Raw genomic sequence first — 27,632 nt, forward strand, 5'->3', positions numbered from 1 at the left:
TACAAGGAGCATAATTATAAAAGGATCAAAAAGCAGAGCGTGCCACAGATTTCACTGTTGTCTATTCGCTTGTATGGGATTTTTAATGGCTTATATTTCAAAGAGTGAAAATAGTTTTTTTTACCCTTTGATTAATATTCCCCCTGAAAACCCTACATATTGTGAATAGAGAGCTGGGGAGTTCCCCTATGGTGAACTTTGTGAACTCTCTTTTTCACTGTTTTTTAATGAAAGTATGCCTTGGTAACGGGTGTGCAGCAGCAGCTGGGTCTGTTGTCTCTTTTGTCACACACATGCCCTTTGCTGTTTCCAATACCAAGAACAGCCTTTTTTTTTTTCCTTTTTTTTTTCTTTTTTTTTTTAAAGGAGAAAGATGAGCCTTTCTCACAGTCTGGGTTGCCCGTTCACTAGCAGGAGGTTGCCTGTATAATAATGTTTTTTTCTATCTTCTATGTAGTGTCTCTCCCAAGCGATGCCAGTTGATGAGCATTGATCGTAACTATATAAGTGATAAAAACTATGAACATTGCATAAATGAGTCCAACGTGTTATATTGCCATTCCAACACACATTCTTTCGTGCATTCTTTGTTCTCCCAATGAAAAATAATACATAAAATGTTTTTTTCCAACAGCAGAAGTGAAGTAAAGTATTTGTTATTATCACATCGCCCTAGTAACAAAGCTGCACGAGAGCACTTTGTAATGAGAGCGAAGTGATGGCCCCCGCGGTTTCTCACTCAGTTTGTTGTTGCACAGGGACACAGAACTACGGCAGCGGCAGCAACTGTTTGAGGCGGGTCTGCACTCTTCAGCGCGTTATGGCAGTCACGATATCAGCTCATCGTTGGACGGAAAGAAAAGGCCTCGAAAATGGCTGCAATTAGAGACTTCAGAGAGAAGGTGTCAGATTTGCCAGCACCTGTGTTACCTGTCTATGGTGAGTGAATGATTAGTCGCAGCAGGAACTGCACCAGCAATTTTATATCTCAGTACATGGCATCTCTGATCATACATCAAACAATTTAAGAAGCCAGTTATGATTATATGATTACACAGATTTCCATATGCTTGGCTGCTTCTTCCCTTCGCCCCACCTTACAAGGTAACACACCTGCCCTCTTCTCCCTTTCTCTGCGACTGGAGACTTCCTTCTTTGCCCGTTCCTCATTTTATAGAAATCGAGGGCCTGGTTAAACATTGCCTCTCTCAAACACACTTTATTGGGCATATCATGGTGGCAGAGGTCAAAACCTCCCACCAACCTGTTGTTTAAACAGCTTGTATACTAATACAATATGAAATCAATTAAAAAAAAAATAGGTCAGCCGCTGAGAAGATTTTTTATTTTACCAGTACTGGATAGAAACAATGTTCACCTATTTATAGACTCAGCGATTGAGTTAATATTTTAAATTCCATGTTTTCAGGTTGTACAGGAAAATGAGAACGTTGTGTTTTGCTTGGAGTGTGCACTGCGACATGTGGAGAAACAGAAATCCTCTCGTGGATTGAAGTTGATGTATCGTTATGATGAGGTGAGAGGATATACTGTATATTATATATTTTGCTTTGGGTCTTTTGTTAGAAATTCTCATTTGTAGTTTATTTTGAGTGCATACCTCCTTATAGGAGTGCAGGTCTTTGAGGACATAATTGCTTAACCCACCATTTTGACAGACCACTGTAGGGATGTCCTTTCAGATCAGTATGAACAGATGTGCAATAAAAGGGATGTTTCATGTCATGTGCACTGGCCATCCTAACCCGTCTCTAGGGAAATACAAAGTGTCCTGCCTACATGGCTAACCTACACGGCTACTGGTGGATAAAATGGGCAGTAGGCAGAAAGTCAATCTGTTCCCTTGCAGGGTAGCACCTTTTCACATCCTCCTAGTAATCTGATGTATTAGAATGTGTCTGTCAACACTGGGGTTCTATAATAAACACAGTTACTGTCATACTGTGACCACAGCAGGAGGTTCTCTCACACTTCAATATTAATGGTTTCTGTCCAAGGTACTGATCCCAGGGTGCCGATCAGAGACCTTACTCTCTTTTATATATTTGTGTAGAAGCCCGACTTTGCTTCTGTTTTAGAGAGGTGCCATAATGGCAGGCTGCCGTAAAAGGTTACAAAAATGCACCAGTATTTACTGATAATTCAAACATTACTGAGTTCACTAAATTCTGGCTCAAAAGGCATTCTCTCCATTTTGATAGTACCTTTAGCATGTGTTCATCAATCCATGAAGGAAGCACCACACAAAGGAAAAATGTCTCCAGCTCAACACACCTCAACTATCATGATCTTTTTTTTAGACTTTTATCCTGAATAGTTTGATTTTTTTCGGGTTATTACCCAGAATTTTTTATATTATCTGGCTGAACCCAGCGCAGACCACTATCTTCAAATTGCTGTAGGGACATCTGCTATTGACTTTTACATGACCCCGACCCCCAAAGTTTGAGATGCCGAATTTTAGGATTCTGACTTTTTGCAGCATCAGAGTATAATGATTAAAAAAGCCCCAAAAAGCCCAACCAATTTTCGTAAATAACCCCCTTAGTGGTTTTGATCAGTGCTACAAGTAAGGAGAGTTAAACTTCCAGTGTACCATTGCCCATACAAGTAGAAAATACTTCTGATATTGTATAGGTGAATACCAGTCACAGGCACTAAGTATCATTATCTACCCCTCTTGCACTTTTTTAGTGAATTAAATGGCCGCATGAGGAGATTACAACCTTCTGCAGGTTCTATTTACTGGCTCTTCTGTATGGTAATGATAAAAAGCCCTCCCAATACTGAGCAATGTCTTCTTCTTTTTTTGTTTAGGAGCAGATTAAAAGTCTAGTCAATCAGATCTGTGGGAAAGCCTCTTTTAAAAACAGCAATGAGAACTGCCCGATGAATTGTACACCAAAAAGAGGACCAAGAAAGCGAGCCACACTTGAAATGCCATCATCCAGAGTCTCGTCATCTACTTTGTCCAAAAGTGCTTCATCCTGAAGATGCCAACTCATTTCTCAAATCCTGAATATATATATTTTTTTTGAAACTATACCCTAGTTTGGAGTACTTGCTGTAGAATACAGGCTGTCTTTGCACTAGCTCTAAGAAGATTTTTTTTTCTTCTGGTTTTAGACAAGTATCTTTGTTTTAGCATTAAATTGTTGATTTTTTTTTCTTCCCCCTCCCCATTTTTTGGGTTTTGTATTGATAATTGCAGTTGGAATTCTAAAGCTGCAGAATAGTTGCTGTTTTATGGCAGTCTGAGGGGGCGCTCTATTTTTTAAGCTGCCCTAGGGACTGTACAGTAAAAAAAAAAGCCTTTCTTTAGAATGAAGCTTGTAATAAAAAGGCTTTTTAAACCATTTTTGATAAGTTGAAGTTTGACGTGTTTTTTGTATTACTTTATCCAGTCAAGGGAGCAGTTTTTTCTAGAAGGAAAGAAGTCAAAACTTGAACGTACCTGCTTTTACTTGGCTGTGTTTCATTCTGTCATGTGCAAGATGAGTTTTGTATTTTTTTTTAATTGGGAATTAGAATATATATTCAAAAACAAACAAAAAAATCTATGGATGGTGTGGCAGCTGAAGATGGACTTTTTGAATAACTAGAGGCAAAAATGCTGAGATCTGAGAAAGTTTCTTTTACCAGCACATCTCTATGCATCTGTTAAAGGAGAAGTAGGATATTACCATTGGACTTAAGCTCTGCCTGCCTGGTACAAGTCATGTAAAGGTGGGGTGGGAGTATAAACTGTGCCTGATTTCATAAGGAATCCATTCTGTTATTTTTGGTGCTGTTGGCTACTTTATCAAAAAGAAGAAAGAAAGAAAAAACTTCAATAGCATCCTTTTGAAAAAGAAAAGGATAGAAAGGAATTTAAAATATATATATATAAAGTGGTTGAAGCCAGAAGTGCTTCTTGTCATAGATGTGCAATCTCTCTAACATTCCATTTTCATTCCACTGCTGTCTCAACACATCACACAATCAGCATTAATATAAATATATATATATTTTTGTTGTAAAAAAAAAAAAAAACGCCCTCTCTGTTGTAGATACTAGCAATGTATATCTTTGCTGCTGCAGAGATGGAATTGCTTCAGTGAACACCATTATAGAGCCACTAGGTCGGAATTTTGTTTCCTTGTTGTGAATGTGAAAATTCATTTTCCTGAATTTCTTTCCCCCTTCTTTTTCTTTTTTTTGTGTTCTGCATTTTTGGAAGAGAAAAGAAGAAAAAAAAAACAAAAGAAAACAAAACAAAAAAAATCTAATCAAGACCCCTGTTTGTTTGTATATATGCCTGTAAATTGTTTTAAATACTTGAGCCTTCTTTTGGGGACTGGGGTGGATAGGGGACGGTGAGAAGACAAGATGAAGAAAAAGCCTTACATTTCAGTTTCTTCATCGGATGGTTTGGATGCTTACAGGGTTCTTCTTGTAACATATATATAAGTGCTGCTTACATCACTGAACAACGTATAACGATTCATAATGGAGTATCGTCTGCCCCCTTGTTCTGCTTGTTTGTGGGACATACGAGATTTAGAAAACAAAAATAATTTTCGCAAATTTGCTCAGTTTCACAATAGAAAGAAAAGTAAGAAACCAACCTGTAGTTGCCCATATTGCACTGAACTTGCCAGTGGTAATTATTGCGGGAGAATCTTTAATACAGTTTGTTGGCTGTTGTTGCGGAAGACTGATCTGTTTTTGTTTTACTTTTTCCCTCTTTTTTTTAATATTTAACAATTACACACGAGTCATGTTTCTGATGTGGTTGTCCAGTTTTTTATGGCCTTGCTGTGTACATTTCTCCCTCTTGACAGTATATTCGATGACTACGGCTTACAGGTTGCCATTTAATTTATTAGCACTGCTCTCTTTTCCTTTTGAGAGATTCCATGTTGTTTATTGACAGTTCTGTTTACTTTTCCGGTTTGTACATCAAGGTTTAATAATAAATAAAAACAATCTTTTTGGAATTCTGACTTTTAGTTTTTGTTTTGCAGCTACCATGGCTGAACAGTTTTTCTTTCTGAAAATAAAATACACGACTACTGGTGAACTGCCGTAGACTAAATTCCACAGCCAACGTAATACTTTTGGTTCGTAAAGCAAGATATCACTTTAAATGAGGCTTTTCCAAAACATCTCCTGCAGCAGTTCTCTGAGACGCCACTTAACTTCAATCTAGAAAGTGCCCTTGATGGACCTAGGAATGGGCTCTAGACATATGCCTCTAAGGGCTGCAACAATAAGAATCATTAATGCATTCCTATATTGGAAGACAGGCTTATCCAATCTCTGCACTTACTGCTTTAATATTTCCCAGGCTCTTGAGCATTTGGTAGTAAGTATGGACAGAGACTGGTGCAAAGACACATTCAAAAACATACTTGCACTTTTGTCTCAGGGCATTCGTGGAGAGAATAAGTGCATTGATAGAGAAATAAGGGAAGCAATACAATAAAATTGAGAGGGATGTGAGTAAAATGCAGGACAAGGTCCAAAAACAAAATGGATAGTAAAATGCTTTAATGCTTTAATTCCCCAGTCCTCCAGAGAGGCATTTGTAACTATTGGTGCTCTATTCTATAATAATGCTTTTGTAGCCATCTAATTGGGTTACAAAATGCAGTTGAACTTGACAATATGAGAAACCGCTCCCAGGAGTCTCATGGTGCTAATGTACAGCCTTCATTTCCCTGGCCTACTTTTGGCCAAGCCTGTGCTTCCTTCCGGCTTGCATATTTGCCAGTAAAGTGCTATATGTTATGGCATGTACAAAGGAGTATGAAGAGAAGACAGCAATGATCATGTCAAATTACAAGAACTATTCCATCAGGGAATGAATCTGGAATACATTTGCGTGCAGTTTAGTGTAAAAGTCGTAGAGTTGTTGTGGTTATGGCAGGTTTGTGCGAAATAGATGGGGCAATTTTGCTTCTTGAAAAGGCTGATAGACATAAATTATAATTGTAATATGTTCTATTTCAGCCACTATGCCCCTTAGATAACTGCTACCACTGTCCATCTTATAACTGGCACAGATAAAAGCCATAACTATTACTCTGGTTACACGTTGTGAATCTCTGGTATCAATAGGAAACCTGGCTTAATTAAGTGAGTGACTTGTTGCAAATGTTCCAAAACGTGCTCACTGTTTGCAATTATTTAAGCTGTGTTATTTATTTATAATCATTTCCATTTTCTCTGGTTTCATAAGTTGGCTCCAAGTGGGGGGCTGCTCCTGTTGTGTAACTACACTCCGCTTTTCATTTGTAGGAAGGAATGATCTAGGCTTCATGCAAGGTCCCTTTGCTCTTGTGTAATGCACCACTGCTTTTCAGAATGTGAATATGTAGGCATATTATATCCAGTGAGTAATACATATGTGTCTATGTCGATATGATACATGCTTGGAAAGTGTATGATCAGGGATCATTTTTGTCTTTGTTATGCTCTGTTTACATCATTTTCACCTTCACCTTTTAGTACAAACAGTATTTAATCCTAAATTATTTTGGGTGTGTATGTTTCCTTTAATGCCTCACTTCACATACAGTTTAACTTTGTCACATCAACAGTTGAAATGGATATATTCTCCCAGGCTTCTCCTATAATTATTTAAGAACTATTTAATCCAGATTTAAGAGTCAATATGAAATCCCTGTGTTAACAAAGTTCTAGATTTGGTGGCACCATAACATTTCCAGCTCTGTGTGTCAAGCATTTTTGGCCTGTGTCATACAAGTGGATTGGCAGCAGGTAGATGGCTGGAAAGAGATTCAATGTGGAGTAATCAGTCAGTTGTACCCCACAGACAATACTATTTCTAGCCAGTAGAAGCAGCTAACCTCCCTGTATGTTACAAACCTTACCAGACCGCTAACATAGCTTCTACCTTGGAATTCCTTAATCTGCTTAACCAGTCACCACACTCCATTTCACCCTTTATTAATTTACTTTTTAGCAAGTCATGGTTATTTTTAACCAATGAGAAGTTTGAAATTCTCTGTCGGTTATCCATATTGTTTCAATTCAATGTAATGCGTGATTGTTCATTTCAGTTGCAAAACAAATGTTGTTTGGACAATCAGAAGTCTCTTACTATTCAACCAATAAAAAAAATGTAAGTCTGAATGCTCAACAGTCTTGCTTGGTTTTTTCATGGCCGCTCTCCAAGGGGGCACTCCTTTATTAAAAGGGAACCCGCGACTCCTATTATCAGTATTATAGACTGATAATATCGTGCAAAACTAATTTTCTTACAATATTCTGTGTGTGTGTGTGTGGTGGGAGACGAAACAAATGATTTTTCCTGGAAAGATCTTTTCCAGGAAAGACTGTAATTGTAGTATCTATAGCCACCTTAAGATGTTCAAAGTAGTTCATACCAACAGATCTCACATAACTGGTGCAAATGTGCAGTATGTTTCAGTCCTTGCTGACATTTTGTATGTAAAAATTCTATGTGGTCTCATTCTGAGTGTAGAATGGTGGTTTGAAGGGATTAATATATGGGGAGCCTAAATATTCCCCCCACTGACTCCATAAGTGCACATTCAGTTAAAAAATTACAGATAAAAATATACATAGCATAGTTTGAGGTTGAAAAAAGGCCCATCCATAAAGTTTAACCTTTTTGTCTAAGAGAAACCTACTAAATAATTAGTTACTTTTTAGTTTCTCTGAAAAGGCATCCAACGCTTTCTTGAAGCTAAAATTGCATTGATGAACAAAAAATTCAGAGCGTTAACTCACATGACTAAAGGTGGCCATACACGGGCCGATAAAAGCTGCCGACAGACCGAGTCGGCAGCTTATTGGCCCGTGTATGGGCCCCCCCCCGACAGGCTTCCCCGATCGAGATCTGGCCGAAAGTCGGGCAGATCTCGATCGGATGGGACAAAAAATCCCGTCGGATTGTGGCCGCATCTGTTCGTTGATGCGGTCCCGCGATCTGACCCCCGTTCCCATTCGTTTGGATCCGATCGTTGGGCCCTCAAGGTGGGCATATTGAGAGATCCGCACGTTTCGCGACATCGTCAAACGGGCAGATCTCTCCGTGTATGGCCATCTTAAGGGTCTGGCCACATGGGCAGATTCAGGAAGATTAGTCGTCAGGCGACAAATCTCTTCTTTGCGGCGACTAATCTTCCCGATCTGCCTTCTGCCGGCTAAAATGTAAATCGCTGGGGGCAGGCACACGGAACTCTTCGTTTTCTTGAAGTCACCCGTAATTCCCTCACGAAGAAACTTCGGGTGACTTCGGAAAACAAAGTGCTCCGTGTGCCTGCCCCCTGGCGATTTACATTTTAGCCGGCGGAAGGCAGATCAGGGAGATTAGTTGCCGTGAAGAAGAGGAGATTTGTCGCCTGGCGACAAAGCACGGCCTGACCTTTTGCTCTTTGCTTGCACGTGAAGCTCTGTGGTCAACAATAAACTTGCCTGCTGCAATAGAATTTTGTGAAAAGTTCAACATTTAGCCATCTCATCCACAACTTCTTTCTTTTTACTGGGTTACAAATCAGGCTTAAAATGTAAACCCCCCCACAATAAAATGTAATCAATGAACAGCCTCTTTGAAATCATTAAATACCTGCCAATTCAGTTGTTCAAAGGTTGATAGTAAGGCTGCAGCATCCACTTCATCACTTAGGATTCCTTCTTCTCCTCTAACCCACTCGCCCTTGCTACTGAGCATGCTCAATTCTAAACACACTATCCAATCTAGCAGCCAGTGAAGAGATGGCATTGCTGGTTCCCATAGAAACTCTGCTCTAGCTGTCTGCTTTTATTTTTTTCTTAAGCTCCTCTCCAGAGCTCAGCTTAACCATTACAGTGCTTGGTTCAAGCAGACCTTTTTATAAAAGCAAGTTGTGCCTGTGCAATCCTGCATTCTTAGATGTTACTGATCATGTGTAGGAGGGAAAATTGCCACTGGGTGAAAGCTGCTATTTGTTTTTAGAGAAATATAACGGTGCTGGTGAACAGAGGGAACATATGTAGTACAAATTATGTGGCTGGGGTGGGAGAGAAGTGCCCAACTGATATACATGGTAGGAAAATGTAGGGTTTATGCGTCCTTTAATATACAGACTTATTACAGACTCCTTTTCTATTTTTGAAACAAGGAATAACTTGCTATAGTTAATGGGCAGTCATATCACTCATTCAGCCATATTTCTTATCCAATGCTTTTAACTTAATTGCTCCCATTTTGCCAGACAAGCTACCAGTTTTTCTACTGTTTATATAAATAACCCTCGTTGCCATATACAGTCATATGAAAAAGTTTGGGAACCCCTCTCAGCCTGCATAATTATTTACTCCACTTTCAACAACAAAAATAACAGTGGTATGTCTTTCATTTCCCAGGAACATCCCAGGGTGTTTTCTGAACAAAGATTTTTAGTGAAGCAGTATTCAGTTGTATGAAATTAAATCAAATGTGAAAAACTGGCTGTGCAAAAATTTGGGTACCCTTGTAATTTCACTAATTTGAATGCATGTAACTGCTCAATACTGATTACTGGCAACACCAAATTGGTTGGATTAGCTCGTTAAGACTTGAACTTCATAGGCAGGTGTGTCCAATCAGAAGAAAAGGTATTTAAGGTGGCCAATTGTAAGTTGTGCTTATGTTTGACTCTCCTCTGAAGAGTGACCGCATGGGATCCTCAAAGCAACTCTCAAAAGATCTGAAAACAAAGATTGTTCAGTATCATGGTTTAGAGGGAAGGCTACAAAAAGGTATCTCAGAGGTTTAAACTGTCAGTTTCAACTGTAAGGAATGTAATCAGGAAATGGAAGGCTACAGGCACAGTTGCTGTAAAACCCAGGTCTGGGAGGCCAAGAAAAATACAGGAGCGGCAAATGCGGAGGATTGTGAGAATGGTTACAGACAACCCAAAGATCACCTGCAAGAACATCTAACTGCAGATGGTGTATCTGTACATTGTTTTACAGTTAAGCACAATTTGCACAAAGAACATCTGTATGGCAGGGTGATGAGAAAGAAGCCCTTTCTGCACTCACGCCACAAACAGTCTCGCTTGTTGTATGCAGTGTCGGACTGGGACAACAGGGGCCCACTCTCAGTACTATTATTCTTCCTCTTTTCACTTAACCTCTATTATTCTAGTCTCTTTTCTTTACATACTATAATCTATTATTCCATCTATTTAGCCTCTTTGTTCTCATAGAAATAGGGAATGGCCATGAAATAGGCCAAATGTTTTGCAGCATGAGGGCCCACTGACACCTGGGCCCACTGGGACTTTTCCTGGTATCCCGGTGGGCCAGTCCGACATTGGTTGTATGAGCTCATTTAGACAAGCCACAGTCATTTTGGAACAAAGTGCTTTGAACTGATGAGACAAAGATTGTTATTTGGTCATAACAAATAACAAGAAGAACACCTGCTACCAACAGTCAAGTTTGGTTGAGGTTCCATCATGCTGTGGGGCTGTGTGGCTAGTGCAGGGACTGGGGCCCTTGTTAAAGTTGAGGTCGGTGAATTCAACCCAATATCAACAAATTCTTCAGGATAATGTTCAAGCATCAGTCACAAAGTTGAAGTTACGCAGGGGTTGGATATTCCAACAAGACAATAACCCTAAACACACTTCAAAATCGACAAAGGCATTTATTTATGCAGAGGGAGAAGTACAATATTCTGGAATGGCTGTCACATTCCCCCGACTTCAATATCATCAAAAATCAATGGGATGATCTGAAGCACAGCATAAAATTAGTTCAGCGCATGGGCACTCAGCCGGAGCAATTTCAGAGACAGAAAATCTTCATCAAAAAACGGCTTTATTATAGCAAACAATGTGATTCAGTGGCAATGTTAGATCAGCTTACGTGTTTTGTGCCGACAAACAATGGCACTTCTTCAGAGCTAAACTAGTAACACGTGGTAAACCCCTTAAATAGTGTGCTATGAATATCCAAATCCCACTCAGTGTCATCTTAAAAGTATACTAACTGTAACCCAATATAGAAATACCTCTGATTACAATTTATGAATCAGAAAACCTCTATAAAATAACCCAAAAATGGTCCAATCATAAATTCCATACCATTCAGTGAAAACATGTATAAATATATAAATATCATACTGAATACACAATATGTATGTGAAACACATGTAAATATATGAATATACTGTATGTGAAAAGCATATAAATATGTAAAGTAAATAAGTGAGACACCCCCGTAACTATATACATGTGGGAAAAACTATAAAGAATATATCCTGTAACGCATACAAAATAACGTATCTACTTCCTAAGAGAAGGATGCAAAAGTAAACAAAACAAAAAAAAAGAAATAAAGATGAAATATTATATAATGAAACATATCCATTCTTTGTAAGTATTTGTTCACCATAGAATCACGTCCATCCATATAAACAAACATTCTGTGTATATACATACGTCCACTCTAGTCCTTTATATTCTATGAATCTATTATATAATATACTGTTTGATGGAATGGTTCTAACTAATAAACAATCTTGTCTCTCCCCACTCTAAATCAAAACAAAACTCCACATATGCTCCACCCATATGCACCTACATTAATCTCCAGAATTTTTAATAAAAGAAGATATAAATGAATTCATGAATACTAATAACACTGGCTATCAACCTTATCATAATATCAATAACTTATATCGCATAATTTCCACGCTGGTCTATGAATGTTTTCACTTCACATTCCTTATTCAAACCCAATGGTTTGACTTCATTTAGAGTAAAGTCCACTTCATTTCTTGTTTAGATAAGTCTGTTAACATCTCCTTTTCTTTTCCCCAATTTCACAGTCTCTATTCCCTGAAATAAAACAAGATATTCATTAGCTTTCATGTTCTGCTATGGCCGAAAATAAATCTGTTTGTTTAATACACGCAATACTCTCTTTTACTTTTTTTTTTTTTTTACCAAGATCATTTTTAAGGAATGATGGGCAAATTTATTCGCAAGGCACGAATTTGCGGAGAATTCCAGCGATTCGCCGCCGGCGGCTAAATTTGCGAAACCGCTGAGAAAATGGACGCCGGTGTCAGGAACGGGACGCCGGTGTCAGGAACGGGACGCCGGTGTCAGGAACGGGACGCCGGTGTCAGGAACGGGACGCCGGTGTCAGGAACGGGACGCCGGCGCCATTTCCGGGAATTTTTTGCCATTTTGCGAATTTTGCAGGAAATAAGCGAATTTTTCGGAGATGGGCCCAAATTCGCCCATCACTATTTTTAAGCACCCCAGCCTATTCTGTCATTGGTACCAATATGTATCTGGTTGTTCCCCAGCCCCTATCAATAATCTGTCTACTCTCTCCACCACATTCCGCACACCAAGACTGACCAGAATTCTTCAAGTAACATTTTCCCATAGTAACCAAAATTGTGTTTGCTTTAAAAAGGCCAATTGAAGTTCTCTTTTATGGATTTCAGTACAGCTATGGGACCTGAATACTCGGGACCTGGGGTTTCCCAGATAAGGGATCTTTTCTTAATTTGGATCTCCATACATTTAGTTTTAGAAATAAACCCAATAGGATTGTTTTTCCTCTAATAAGGAAAATTATATCTTAGTTGGGATCAAACACAAGAGACTGTTTTATTATTACAGAGAAATTGTAAAATTGGAATTATTTGATTAAAATGGGAGTCTATGGGAGACTGACTTCCCATTATTCAGAACATTCTGGATAACGGGTTTCCAGATGAGCGTTCCCATACCTATATCTTCTCACCTACCAATATGGCACAGTGCTGTTCCTAGATATCAGGAATTAGAACCTGAGTAATGAAGCCTCTCTCTCAGTTTGTGTTACTGCTATTGTTTGTTCAAGGAAAACTGTGTGTTATACATTTTTCCTAACCAATTTAGGTCACTCCATTCTATAGGATGTTGGAGGAATAGCCTAGTTATCTGTGTTCTGCTTTATAATGCTTAACTGGGAAGAGAAGAATAAGTGAATTCACATTTAGATTTTCACATTCCTTCCGGTCTCAGTGATGCAGAATGGCCCTTGAGCTAATTCCCCCAACACACTGGTGGGTATTCCTTATTCCTTATATGAACTGAATCCAAACTGTTAGGGGTTTCTTCACTGAAGCAGTGCTCTGTTTAGTGCTAACTTTGGAAACAAACGCCCTCTGATTATTACTCACAATGCAGCTTTCTCAACAGAACAACGGCGGTGTTTTCTGTGCTGGCTGTATGCACTTTACCATTAGTAGCAGCGATGGCCATCATGGACTTGTCCTATAGGTGCTATAGATTCACAGGTTCAGTTTCGGTTCAGCTAAGCACTAGATATTTGGCCTACAGAAAAGCAAGTCACCAGTAGTCAGAACAAGCAGTGCAGACAGAAGTGAGTTACATTTTTGTGTGGACATTAGGGCCAAACTCCACGGGACATTTTGTAGGTTGGCGTCAGATCAACAGACTGCATCCTATAAGTGGGAAGAACATTTACCATGTGACAAGGCCTGTCCAATGGGAACGCTGCATGCAGGGTCTTCATACGACAAGATCAAAACTGATGGTGTTTTGACATTTTTTTTCCTCATTGAAATACATTGACTGTTGGATATAGATGCATTAAGATGGAACATTTCCCATGTAGTTTACACATCAGATTCCATTATATTGTGCCCCATGTGGCTACATCCAACTTGTAGGAAGTGTTTTGTCGATCACCGTCCTACAAAATCTCTTGTGTAGTTTAACCCTTAGGTGCAAAAAGTTATTTTATTTTTACAGTGGAATGCCCTCCCTGAATCTGTTTCACTGGCAGATACATTGGTTGTAAGAAAATGCCATTTTCAATCCAGTGAGAAAAGATTACGGAGATCAGCACTCAGTTCACTATTTATCCTGGGTCTGGTCTGATTGGACTTGGGAAATCCCCCCCCCCCCCCCGAAATGAACTAGAGATAGTTTCAGATGGGTTTTTGCACCTTCCGCTGGATTAACCAGAATCAGGTAGGACTGAATCTAAGAAACAGGCTCGGTTTTCATTCTCAGCTTTGTATCAACAAATAAATCTACAGTACAATTCTTGGGTAAATAGACCAATACAAACAGGGCCACAGTCAATAGCTGCTGCTCAAAGTTCCAACACCCTTTAGGGCAAAGACATGCGAAGATTCTGGGAGATTTAGTCGACAAATCGCCTCTCTGTTTCGGTGACTAATCTCCCAGAAAAGCCTTCCCGCGGCTAGAATCACTCTGTATGCTTCTCGCTGGCAGGATGGCACTCGGAACGCTTTGTTTAACAAAGTCGCCCGAAGTTTCCTTGTGAGGCATCTTCGGAAAACGAATCGCTTTGAGTGCCATCCCGCTGGCGATTTAGATTCTTGCCTGCGGGAAGGCAGTTCGGGGAAATTAGTCGCCTGAAGATGCAATTTGTCTCTGGGCGACAATCTCCCCGAATCTTTGCGTGCGTCTCTGCCCTAAACAAGAATGCATTTCGTGCCTACATGTGACACTTAATCATAGCCTATAATTAAGGGCTCCATGTAGGTATGAAACGCCTAAGGCTTTATTTGTACCATGTTAAAGGGTATTAAAACCTTTTAATAAAACACTGAACAGCAGCTATTGATTGTGGCCCTGTTAGTGTTTGTTCAATTTTGGGGTAAATAGGCTGTGTTTCTCCTCAAGCAGAGATGTGTTGTGTCTACTTTTGAATTGTTCAAAGAACCTGCTTTTTCTTTTACATCTTATAAATACAGTTGATCCCTTGAAATATTTGACCTGAGTAAAAAGTGAGAAACTGCAGAGGAGCATTTTGATGTTTGATCTTTTTTTGGGACACTTTGAGGAAAATATGTGAAGCCATATATATCGGAAGGAAACTTTAGTCTCTATTAGCACCCAGCCATCTTTTTGCAGCTGCCACAGGGTTTGCTCCCTCTATACATTATGCCCCTGGCCAACCCCTGTAAGGACACAAATCTGAAGAAAAATGGCTCACAGCCCAGAATGAATGAATAATAGTAACACTATTTTGCACTCCTCTGATCTTCTGCTTTGCAGAGCTTTTCCCACAGGGATTTTTTGTGCCATTCCTGCACAGAAGGACCACAGGCTGTCCCATCAAACAACCCCAAAGCTCCTCCTTCTTCCTAGAATCCAAAATAGTTTATGAAGAAAGAAAGACACAAACCTGTTGGAGCATAAAGATACTTGTATAAGGATTTGGCTTTTATTTTTCTACCTGCACAAGACCAGTAAAAAACAACCTACTGAGTACCATTCCACACTCCTCCTTACTCAGCGCTGCTTTTGGATGAGCTGTTTTAACTGCAGACCCCTATCGCCCATAACAGAAAATTGTCCCACATGACTGCCTGTACATTCCTCTCACCATTTATTATTAGGCAGTGGGAGTTTCCTGGACACTGCACAGTGACAAGAGCTAAGATTTCTTTCACACAATACACCTTTAACATAGGACAAAGTCATACACAAATAAAGTAAGAAGCACTGTTTACGGTAAAGGTTGTTTGTATTTAATGGTAAGAAACTCTCTTTTCTCTTTCCATTTCTATATATTATTCAATACAGGCTCGTTATTAAAGGCTCAATAAATCTTCAAATCACAAGCCTGGTTTTATACCGTGGTTTAAAAATGTCTTCAGAACTGATTAAGTGTTGATATTAATTTTCCAAAGTACTACAACAGCAAATGTAGATCGTTACAGTCATATGTAGAAGGTTCCAACAGAACCTCATATGTAAGTCCACCATAATATATCAAAATTATTTGTGGGGATTTGTTCAATGGTAAATAATGATTGAAAAACCTGTTTAGACAGGAGGAACATCGAGCTCTCCTCATAATGCCACAGAACCACAGCCAACGTGGGAAGTGCCGGGGACTTTCTCCAATCAGTCGGGAACAGAGTACAGGAAAAATACGGCTTTCTGGACACTCAGATCAATATTGTCACACCACTGGTAGGAAGGTACTACTGGTAATTTATTTCCCCTCTATGTCTGTACAGAACTGCATGGAATAAAAACAAGGAACGTCCATCCTAAAACACCTGGGAAGAGTCTCCAGTGCCATCGGACACTTTGAAGGTTAAGGTTTACAAGAAAACATTAGCTTTTGGTTCATTCATTTAGAGTCAAAAAGCAACAAGGGAGAGAAAGATGGCGGTGCTCATGCTGTGCGAGTATCACTTTCATCACTGACGTCAGAAGTTGTGTTTGCAATGGCATCTAGGCCAGTAAGAACAGAGTCTGCCAGAACATCATCATCATCTGATTGGACAACTGGTGATTCTCCCCCATCCTCGCTGTTCTCTGGGCTGGCAGAGTCGGTGCATGTAGAAGAGAGAGAAGAGAGTTTGTGTCTCAGTTCAGCCTGGCTGGGAACCTGCAGAGTAATCTCATTGCGGCAATCAAACTCCGGCTCTACAGTCAACATAAAAAAGACAAAAGGAAGAAGTAAGAAAGTTACATTGCTTAACTCAGTGCCAGAATTAAGCACTTTATATATATCATAAATAAGTCAAATGTACACAAAACACAGGAATTACACAACAAAAATCACTGCGATAAAGGAAAAACTAGATTTTATTTATCCAACGTTTCGTTTCTCATAAGGAACCTTTGGACTAATACGTTTTAAACACTCGTTAATTGTGACGGCTTCAAAACATGGCATGACAATTGCATAGCAGGCCAAGTAACAGTAGAATTTCCAGGCTGTAAATACAAATGTGGCCCTCGTTTCTATTTGATAAAAACTACATGTGCTTTGCATAATATTAATAGCTGTGGAATTTAAAGCTTAAATATTGCCATCTTTTAACAAACTGACACACAAAATAAAGCTGCGTGTGCTAAAGTTTCTATATTTAGTAGAAAAAAAAAAGCAATTGCTTGCCTGGTTGGTGAATAATCCATTAATAACAGTAGACACGCTCCAGTTCTGAATTGTATGAAATAATATTTGCTGGCAAAGCTGTTGTCACATCAGCGGCTTAAGCCAACCCCAAATGTGATATATCCAGTCTTTACTGCTGACCTCCCCCCCCCCAATAAACTGGAGATGGAGGGGGAAGTGCAGGATTGGCTTGGCTGTCCAATATAGATGAAATATATAATATTAGCTAGATGTGCCAGTGTAATGATAAACTAATACTTTCCACCTCACATTGCTGCTGTCATCATCTGGATATTACATGGCTCACAAAGAAGGCAACCCTAGGTCCAACACACAGATGCTGAACTGCAACTCCCTGTCTGTTGCCAAAAGCAGCAATTGGAGAGTCACTGGTAGTCTATCCCCGCTGTATAAACCAAATGATGCCCATACCGTTAACTCTTAATATTAATAAATATAATGTGCAGAAGTGTAAATCTGGGACAACAGTATTTCCTAATCCACGAGTGATAGATGTTTCCTTATTTTTCTCTTATGTTCCATCCAGATCTTTCCTTGGATCACTGGAATCCCCCCCCCCCCAAGTGTCAGTATAGTCATGTAACACAATTTGTAGCAGCCACATGAGTTTGTCCAGCTGAGCAGACAGGCCCATAGGACAGATGCAGCCAAGTGTCACATCAGATTACGGATCAGACAAAACATATGGAGGGGGGAAGGGGGTGCGTCACTTTTGCCATTTTTCTTGTTTAACAAAGGGAAAATTATAGTGGCATTTTACAATAGAAAGTGCATACAAACCAGCAGCAGTGTTTGCATATCTCATTTAAAGGAGCTATCATTTTTCTTTGGTGTGACTGTTCCTTAAGGGTCAGGCCACACTGGGCATTTTGGGGAGATTTGGTCGCCTGGCGACTAATCGCCTCGTTTTTGCGGCAACCAATCTCCCCAAATGCCTTCCCTCACTCTGCGCTGGCTAAAATGAAAAAAAAAGCCAGGGCTAATTAGATTCGTTTTCCGAAGTAGCCCGAAATTTCCCCGTGAGGCAACTCCCTTTAACCATTTTAGTTTTTTAGCCTATAAACGCTATACATTTTTCACAATTGCATGCAATTGAGTTTTTCACAGTCAGATTTTTCCATAAATTAGCAAACATTCGAGATTGTTGAAATTGTGAGTTTATTTGAGGTAGAAAAAACCTCACAAACCTCACAGAAGTTAAGATTAATGTCACGTTAATCCCTTAGGGCAATGGCACACGCTGTGGGTCGCCTCAAACCAACTACTAGTCCTACACAATGTACACTGCGGGTTCTCATAGCAGTAGGGTTGCCACATTTCAGAGTGTAAGATCTCAGATGGGAAACATTTGACGTATCCAAGCGTTCTTTTATTTGTTCTTTATTTGTATTGAAAGCAGATATAAAAAACAAAACAAACACTGGGAGGCAGACAAGGGAGGGTAGGAATAATGCTGTGTATAGAAAGAGTGCAATCATTAACTCCATAGATCAAAATAATTAGGGATTTATATTTCAGCAACTAGAACAACTATTCTAACCACAGTAAAAAAATCTAATATATTAGATCGTTAGCTGCTATATGTACACAATTCCACTGTGAACTATGAAACATGACTTGTATTATCTCTGTCTAAATGTAGAAAGAAAAATCCCGAAGAACAATAATACCCTATATTATGAGAGCTGGGACTTTTAATGAATTCTATAAAAAGGCCCCACTGACCAGGCAACTTTCAGGAAAGATGGCTGGTCAGGCTGCGCTCCCTTGCGTTCTTTTTTTATGTGTTCAGCCGCAGGGGAGCGCAGGAGTAGATGCGCTGAATTCTTTTCAATGAGGCTGTACTGCCACAGACGCATGTAAACGACGACCGCAGGTAAATTGCAACATGCTGTGTCCCAACCTGTGTTCGGCTCTTACATGCGTCTGTGCGAGTACAGCCCCATTGAAAAGAATGTGCTCCCCTGCGGCTGAACACGTGAAAATGGAACGCAGGGGAGCACAACTTCAAATGCCCGTGAGTAAGGGCCCTAAGAGTTAGCTTGGAATCAGTGCTAACTGTTCTTACTTCTGCAGAACTGAATTAACTCTTTAAGTACCAGTACATCAGCAGAGAAGTCAGATAAGGGCATTTTGCGGCCTGCATGAAATCAGGAGCAAGAAAACACCTGAAAACTCTTTTTAAATATTTAAATTACCTGTAGAAACAGCTCCTTGGGAGTGGGAGTAGTGGGAGATCACACAGAATGTTCAGGCACCTCCACATGTTACAGAAGAGCCCACATGTAATGAACACACGGGAGCTAGTGAATTTATTATTTTTAACTTTCAATTAATTAGATAGAAACATTAATGTGGTAAAACAACATATTTATTCACAGTGATTAAAATAAGACTTTTTTCTAATTAACGATGGATCCCTTTTGAATTTATCTGGCATTTTAAATGGACATGTGATCAGCAAGTGTGCAAGAAGGTAAAATATAACCAATTGTATACATGATTAAGTACTTTAACAGAATATGTGATAATCAATACAGAAATACGCAAGTTTTATTATTTCCTTTTAATACTTAAAGTAAATACATTAAATGACGGCCAATGGTGTGCATGATACATTATATACAAAAATGATTTGAAATTCCCTTAAAGAAAACACTTCTACAACCCTAGTTTAGTGTATTAAGATTAGTTACATTAAAATGTCAGTATTCCCCCTTGTTTAAGATAGGTTTAATGAATCGTACCTGTGCCGAACATTCTTTTGCCTATTGTTTTAATCACACCAAATATGTTTTTTGTTACTTTTTGAGCTAAAACGAAAGCTACTTTATGTTTTGGATTGGTTACATTGTAAAGTAGATAATTAGAAACTAATATATATACATATATACACAACCCCTCCCCCTTTGTTGTGACTGTTTTGTTGGTGAGATTCTATTTTGCAAGGGGATTACCTGTGCTCTAGAAATCTAATTATCTGCCTTGCAAGGACCAAACATAGAGGAGCTTCAGTCTGTTTATCTTAAAAAATTAAAAGAACACAGATTTTTTTTTTGTTTGAAAAAAGTACATTCAGCCCTGTTTATTGAACTAATGTTGAACAAGGGAGTATATTGCCCCTGTAAGGACTGTAAATGAAAATGCAAAACTTTGAATGATGAAAATTGTATTCACATCTCGTCAGTATATTATGAAATATCTTAGACCACTGTTATAGCTTGAGTTTGGTCTCCAGAATTATGAATCCCCCCAAAATGAATGTTGTTTAAACATAAAGCACTGGACCTATTTGTTCCTAAAGGTATAAGGTATAACGTGACAGAATTTAAGCCAACAGTACCGATCATAGGAGAAAGAACACTGTTCTCTTCCGCTCCGGAATTCAAGAAAACATCAAGAGCTTCTTGGTCAGACATGTCCATCAGGTCCATCTGCTCCAGCATGTCCACATTGACTTCCATGGACGACATACTTCCAATGGGCTCTGTAATTAGAAATGCAAGCCACACTTAACTGAATGCAAGTATAACTCAGGAGTTAGAAGCCAAAAATACAGCACACATATATGTCTTTTTCTACACCCTAATTTTGCTGTTTGAGAATTTCAGAACTTTAAAAGTGGACCAAAATTCCTTTAAAAATCAAACTTGATCTTGTTTTTTATTCCCCCTATAATTTTCCTCCCCCCTCTCCTTTCTTAACGTTTGGTTTATTTTGTAATTTTTTTTCCAGATTATTGAACATGATTGTTCACTGTTTATGTTTGTAAAAACAAAGTCTTTACATGCTACACAGGAATAAGAGGTGAACTTAAATTTAAGTATGCCTAAGCGGGCTGGGGATTGTCCATTGTCCGCTGTTCCTGTATTAAGCAATGTGCCTTTTTTTTTTCCCAAATAAAATAAATATATAAAAAAAAATCAAACTTGAATCAGCAGGTCTGGGCTGAGGTTTAAAGGAGAACTAAACCCTAAAAATGAATATGGCCAAAAATGCCATATTTTATATACTGAACTTATTGCACCAGTTTCAGATTGTCAATAGCAGCAATGATCAAGGACTTCAAACTTGTCACAGGGGGTCACCATCTTGGTAAGTGTTTGTGACACTCACATGCTCAGTGGGCTCTGAGCAGATGTTGAGAAGCTAAGCTTATGGGTCGTCACCCCAAAGCAGAAAATGAGGTTGGTCTGTAATATAAGCTGATGCTACAGGACTGATTATTAAATTCTGATGTTTGTTGCACTGGTTTCTGTGCTGCCACGTAGTAATTATCTGTATTAATTACTAATCAGCCTTATATTGTGACATTTCTATTCTATGTGTACTGTATATTGTGAGTGGGTCCCTAAGCTCAGTAAGTGACAGTAGCACAGAGCATGTGCAGTGAATCAGCAGAAAAGAAGACGGGGAGCTACTGGGACATCTTTGGAGGTACAGATTTTTACTGCTAAAGGGCTGTGGTTGCCTTGGGCTGGTACAGAAGCTCAAAACATAATGTACAACATTTCTAGCTTACTTACTTAGTTAAACTTTACTTCTCCTTTAAAATAGGCCGTGGCACTTTAAGTAAATTTAGGCACTAACAGCTCACCCCCCACAGGCCCACTAAATAGTGACCGACTATGGCATCTTACAGCAGCCCCTCTGGCATTTGCCAGAATCTACATATACTCCCTGTGAGTTGGGTTGGCTCTCCACTCTACTACAATGATCTGTACAAGGACTGTACCCATGTCCTCTAAAGAACAGTTCGACCAATTCTCTTACTCCTGCCAGTCAGTCGTAGCTGCATCCTGCTTGATGCCTGGTTTAAAACTTAGTATGGGGTAACGCCAACCAAGCTTTCCATGAATATTCAGAACTACTGTATGTGGCATATGGAGGCAGGGGTGTATTTACCATATAGGCATTTGAGGGTCTGTATCTAGGGTATCATCTTTATTGGGTGCAGCTCTCGAGTGCCTATAAGATAAAACTACAGCCCTGTATGAAGGACAATGTTGCATTATGGTTGTCAGAGCAACTGATATGGAAGCTAATCCATATTAATAAGACTAATATTCAAACAGATAAAAACTCTAGAATGACCCATTGCCAAATCATTTTCTGAACATAAATAGATGTAAGCTGATGTCACAAACAAGTTATGTTTTCTCTTAACGGCTCACAATGCAGCTTTACAGAAAGAAGCCTAGGGATGATGATCTCTGATCATACAGAGACTACTTTATTCCTTCTCTGTGAAAAACAGATTCTAATCTCAGTCACAAGGCACAAGAAGTTTTCTTTTAGGCCTGGAGGAATTCAATTCCCATGTCTCTCCTAAACTCTCTCTTTCCCATGTAAACAGAAACATTTTTTTAAAATGAATTTCAGTCACTTTTACATCTCCAATGGAAACGAGCTTTTGGGCACTAATATTACGGTGCTTCTTTCATGAAAAATATTCATTTAAAACATTCCTTTATTACTCATAATATTAACTGATAGCAGTGTTTTCTGACTTGGACCCTTCTCGGGGGGGGGGGGAATTCTAAAGGAGTTTCGAAAGTGAACAAAAATATATCTGCTTTGATCCTGTACTGCCACTGAAAGCATCATGCCATGCACAGCTGCTCGGAATAACATTATTTTAGAATCTATTGAACAGAAATCTGACATGGGACCCATTTAATGCAGGTTATGTATAAAGAATGTGGTTATGTACAAAGTCCCACGAGGAGGGTGTGTAAAATAGTCCATTATTTTAATAATTGCAAGTTAAGCAATTATTAAAATAATGGACTAATATTGCTCCTAGACAATAAAGATTTTCGGGAACGTATAGGTAGCATGAACACATGTGAAAGGTACTATGTGACAGATTCATTGCGACATGTAGATGCAACAAAGGGATGAGAGTGTCCAAGTACTTTGACATATGGTACATTGGGACCTATGCTTGATATATACATGGACTTGGATAGATCCATATTTCAATAGAACCTTCCACTATTGGGGAGGCGGTGTTTTAAACACAGCAATTATCTGCAATTAAATGTTGTCATGTTTGGCTATCTAACCTCTAAAATATTTCCTGTCTGGAGCTGTATTAGAATGGCATCTATGATAACCCAGTTTGTTAGATTTGTCATTTGCACAAACTTTTGTATGTTTAAAACATTTTGATGGTTTACAACTATGCACTTTATACTGTTTTTTAATAATGTGGTTAACATTTTTACACATTTTTATATACGATTTTTAATACACATTTGGATTCTTAATTTTTCTAATCAGTATTGTAGCTGTTGCTAACATTTAAATGATGAACATGTTCACTGTCATGAATATTTAATTAATACTTTACACTGATTGGTGGATTTTTGTATTTATGTATCATGTGATGACTACTTGGTGCATCCTGACGACGGTTCAGAGAGAACCGAAACGCTTTGATGTGGGGTAGTTTGTAACACTCCAATAAAAGATACTTCTTTATTACTACACCCGTGAGTGCTCCTAACTGTATCTATATATATATATATATATATATATATATATATATATATATATTTTTTTTTTTTTTTTTTTTTTTTTAAATGTCGTAAAATGTTAGCCCGGGCAATTTAGTTGATGCACTGAACTCTTCTAATGATCAGAACACGCACTGTGTTTAATGTTACATTATGCTCTTCTATTGGTGACTTTTATTGAACCAGAAAGATAATTTTTCACATTATTACAAATTGGTAGTAACAGAAAATAATTAGTAATTGACAGCTGCTCATTCTTTTTTTTTATTACAAGCAGTAACTGTCATTCCCGCTCGTAAAAACCCCCCCAAAAAATCAATGGTTATAAATCTACCCTAGTCACAATATACTTGTAGATGCAGCATGAAGGAAACATCTGCTCAGCTTATTTGCAGGACTTGCCTCTTCTTTCCGATATCTGCAAATAGCCAGAAGAAAGATACTGCTCCATATCTTGTTGGAAAGCTTCTTCAAAGAACTTCTGTCTCTCTTTCAGCTTCATCTGCTGGGCATGCTCCATATCCAACACCCTCTGAGTATGCTCTGCATCCAGCTCAGCTACAAGACAAAACCAAAAGCTTTTGATGAATAATATAAGAATATTACGAGAATATACAATACAAAATGCATGTCTAAGGTTTAAGCTTTAGGAAAATGTTTTTTTTTTTGATGTCTACATAGAAAAACGTTTTATATTAGTTTATATTAAACAGAATGTTACACTTGTCTGCAGACAAGAGGAAAGTTAATTATTCCTGCATTGGCCCTCGGTTAATTCCTCACTGGGTAATGAGTTTCTTACATTAAATTTAGATGGAAGGAGTTCATTATATAGACCTCATTTTAACTCATTACACCAGATAGGAGCGTGAGATTAAATTATTCCCTCTCCAGATTCCATGGGGAATGAGGGTTATAGTATAAAAATAAACCCATCTCCACCAGCCTATATAAGGCACCTTGGCCCCATGTGTTGCTCTCTTACAAGCTTGGGTACCCAGATGTTGCTTAGCTACAACTCTAACATGCATGAAACATTGATTACAGGTTGGGGAAATCTGGCTCATTGGTTCGCACTTTTGGAAACGAAAGGTTCGGAAAGGAGGATCAAAGGTATATTAAAGAGGTTGATCACCTTTGAGTTAACTTTTAGAATGATGTAGAGAGTGATATTTTGAGACGATTGTATTTGTAGTTCTTGAGTTATTTAGCTTTTTATTCAGCAGTTCTCCAGTTTGCGATTTCATCAGTCTGGTTGCTAGGGTTCAAATGATCCTAGCTACCATGCACTGATTTGAGACTGGAATATGAATAGGAGAGAGGCCTGAATAGAAAGATGAATAATAAAAAGTAGCAAACAGCAATAACAAAACATTTGTTGCCTTAGGGCAATGGCTGACTGGGAGATTTGTCAACCCATGATAAAAATGTGAGCGCAATTCTCCATTGGAAATAACTCCAGCGGTTAAACCTACATATTGTTAAGTTGTTCAAAGTTTCACCCCGAGACAACTTAGGAAGAAGGAAGCGATGCATTGGTTTTTACAGCCAGCAATTTCAGTTATTTCCAATGTAGATGCATTTTTGGGAGATTTATTGCACGCCGTTGTGCAATTTTATCGTGGGAAACAAATCTACCTTTCAGCTACTGCCTTTACTGAGCATTTTTGGAGTCAGAAGTAAAAGTCAAATCATTAATAACGAAACTAAAATAATAAATAAATAAATTATGAAGACCAATTGGAAAGTTGCTTATAATTGGCTTTCTATAACATACTAAAGGTTAACTGAAAGATGAACCACCTCTTTAAGATAATATTTTATTTTCACAGAAAGAAGCCATTATACAGTGGAATGAAAACATCCCTACCATTTTCTAACTGAAAACCACCTGCTATAGGTTACCTTACACCTTCCCATCCAACTACCAAGAGTGCTGCTCTATATACATGAGATGGGGGGGTATTCTGGGAACTTGCTTTATGCAGTTGGTCATAGAGCAAGGGGGGGGGAGTTTAGTTTTTTGCAGTTGAATTTATAAATCAGTATTTACAGATTTTTTTTTTCTTTCACCTGATGTGGATTCAGTTCTAACAATTTCTTTTTATGAGAAGGTGAGCAGGGACCTTGATTCTGAGATGGCAATGGATGTGATTTACTTAAGACTTTGGCCAGGGTACTCTCTCTTGATTTCCCTCTGTAGCAAATACCATTCTCTAGCCTTCTGGAGAATGCAGTAGAACATGCTGCTGATTGTTTTTAAAGAAAATCCACTATATAACTGTAAAAATAAAAAGTTCACAATACTAAAGTTTTTGTATCATTTCTGCCTGAAGTCTCTTGTAAGAGCAGAGCAGTACTCCTACAGAGTGGCGTGTGTGAAGTTTAAGGTCATTCTTATTACATGCTCATCCTCTATTATCAGCAACATGAAAGAGCAGAACTGCTTCAACTTCACCCACATAAAACCCTCCCACGCTGAAACAGCATAGCAATGCCAAGAGCCTCCCACCCTAGCACAGAGTAATTGATTTATAGGCTTTTTGTGACTGTGAATCAGCACTGCTGTTATCACAACCCCAGAAACAATGTGGGCGGGGGAGAGACTTAAAACTTAAAAGCAGCTAGACTATGTGCTTGGACTGGCATAAAAACTGTGCTTCTCAGCAACCATACCATTAGGGATATATGCCTACAGCAGGAGAACTGCAATGAAAATGCTGTTGTTCAGTAGTAAATGTATTCCTGGGAAAAGAGACCTACTATACTGGCATAGAGAAAATACAACAAAATGACAAATCAGTGACAATCAGAGCCCCATTAATAGAGGCAAAATACTAAATGTGAAATACATGTGGCTGCGGAGTGCTGCTCGGTGTAAAGCATTTTAGAGCACAAGCACATTCAGGTAAAGTCCACTATCTGTCACGTGTCAGTCTACAATGGTGTCCAAAATGCTGCAAACATCACCCACAGGTACCAGGGTCCAATGAAAAATTAGGCTTCATGCTGTATTTTTGTGCATTCACAGCTATATATCATCCTATCTAAACAATTTTTATTTTATTTTCCAGAGCATATCAAATGTACATGGTACAACAGTATGTATACACATAATACCCAGTGCTTCATTTTACAATAAACAAAGAAATTATCAAACTAAACATGGTGTCTTATTTCCTTAACATGAGGTGTTCCTATACACTCCAAGGTTTAATGTTGATACAGAAGGGATATCTTTCTGCAAGCAAGGTTCTGCCATACTAAGTGAGTACTTAGTGAATGTGGGAGAGGAGGCAGTTGGAGACCTATCAGGTTCTGCATTACATCCTGGGGGGTCAGGGATTGTGGGGAGATCTGAGTTTGTCCACTGTCCCCAGACTTTCCCACCCTTTTTGGGCAACCTCTCCTGAGATATGTAAGTTTATATAGAGGTTGTTGTTCTTCCCACACTCTTGTTGTTCGTCTCCTAGCCGATATCCAGTTTAGTTTATCCAATCTTTTAGCATACATACACAGTATCATAATAAAAGTATGTTGCGCTCTAAGGGTGACCTGGTTAAGTGGCATAACGGCAGGGTCCAATGGGAGTACAATGTCAGTTGTGTTTTGTATATATATTTTGCCACTTTTCCCCAGAACCATTGTACCCTTGGGCATGCCCACACCATGCGGATGAAGTCCACAGAAAAGTCTTGGCATCTGGGGCATTCTTTTGCTAGTTTTGGATTCATACTGTGTAATCATTGGTAGGTGGAGGTATTTTATTTAAGTCAGCCTGCCCTTGCTACTTATGATTTCCTCACAGATCGATTCTAGTCAACTGGGGGAGGTCAAGACCGGGGGTGGTCTTGTTGCCACTTGTCATAGAAGTTTGTTCAGAGGGGGCTTCATGAAGGCCGTAATCTCTAGAGTTTATGGAATTGAATCTAGTGGTTGTTTGGTGAATTGAGCCTCTATTGCATGTCAGAACTGACCAAAAGATCATCCTATTGGGGAGAGAAAATGACGGTTGCAGTTCTGGACTGGCACCAATTTACCCTTTGCTACAACGTGCACAACATACTTTAGTTACTATACAAAGCGATCACCAAAACAGTTTCATTTACCCTGAATCGATGGGCCATCAAACATCTCTAAAAGTCATCT

General features: G+C 38.9%; 2 protein-coding genes across 4 annotated transcripts in view; one reads left to right on the forward strand and one right to left on the reverse strand.

Annotated features, from left to right (window-relative positions):
• The window catches only part of jarid2.L (jumonji and AT-rich interaction domain containing 2 L homeolog), a 142,020-nt gene extending 134,859 nt beyond the window's left edge, over nucleotides 1-7,161 (forward strand). For both annotated transcript variants that reach the window (XM_018267806.2, XM_018267807.2), the window contains exons 17-19: nucleotides 759-939; nucleotides 1,430-1,537; nucleotides 2,839-7,161. In XM_018267806.2, the coding sequence (XP_018123295.1) occupies nucleotides 759-939; nucleotides 1,430-1,537; nucleotides 2,839-3,012 (463 nt within the window). In that variant the 3' untranslated portion in view covers nucleotides 3,013-7,161. The remainder of the gene's footprint in view (nucleotides 1-758; nucleotides 940-1,429; nucleotides 1,538-2,838) is intronic.
• An 8,372-nt stretch (nucleotides 7,162-15,533) lies between these two features.
• dtnbp1.L (dystrobrevin binding protein 1 L homeolog) overlaps nucleotides 15,534-27,632 on the reverse strand; it is a 65,294-nt gene continuing 53,195 nt past the window's right edge. The window contains exons 8-10 of one of the 2 annotated variants that reach the window (XM_018266544.2): nucleotides 23,886-24,041; nucleotides 20,306-20,449; nucleotides 15,534-16,466 (exon numbers count right to left, since the gene is read on the reverse strand). In XM_018266544.2, the coding sequence (XP_018122033.1) occupies nucleotides 16,213-16,466; nucleotides 20,306-20,449; nucleotides 23,886-24,041 (554 nt within the window). In that variant the 3' untranslated portion in view covers nucleotides 15,534-16,212. 2 annotated transcript variants of the gene reach the window in all.

The sequence above is a fragment of the Xenopus laevis genome, chromosome 6L (assembly GCF_017654675.1).
Source record: "Xenopus laevis strain J_2021 chromosome 6L, Xenopus_laevis_v10.1, whole genome shotgun sequence".
Taxonomy (NCBI): domain Eukaryota; kingdom Metazoa; phylum Chordata; class Amphibia; order Anura; family Pipidae; genus Xenopus; species Xenopus laevis.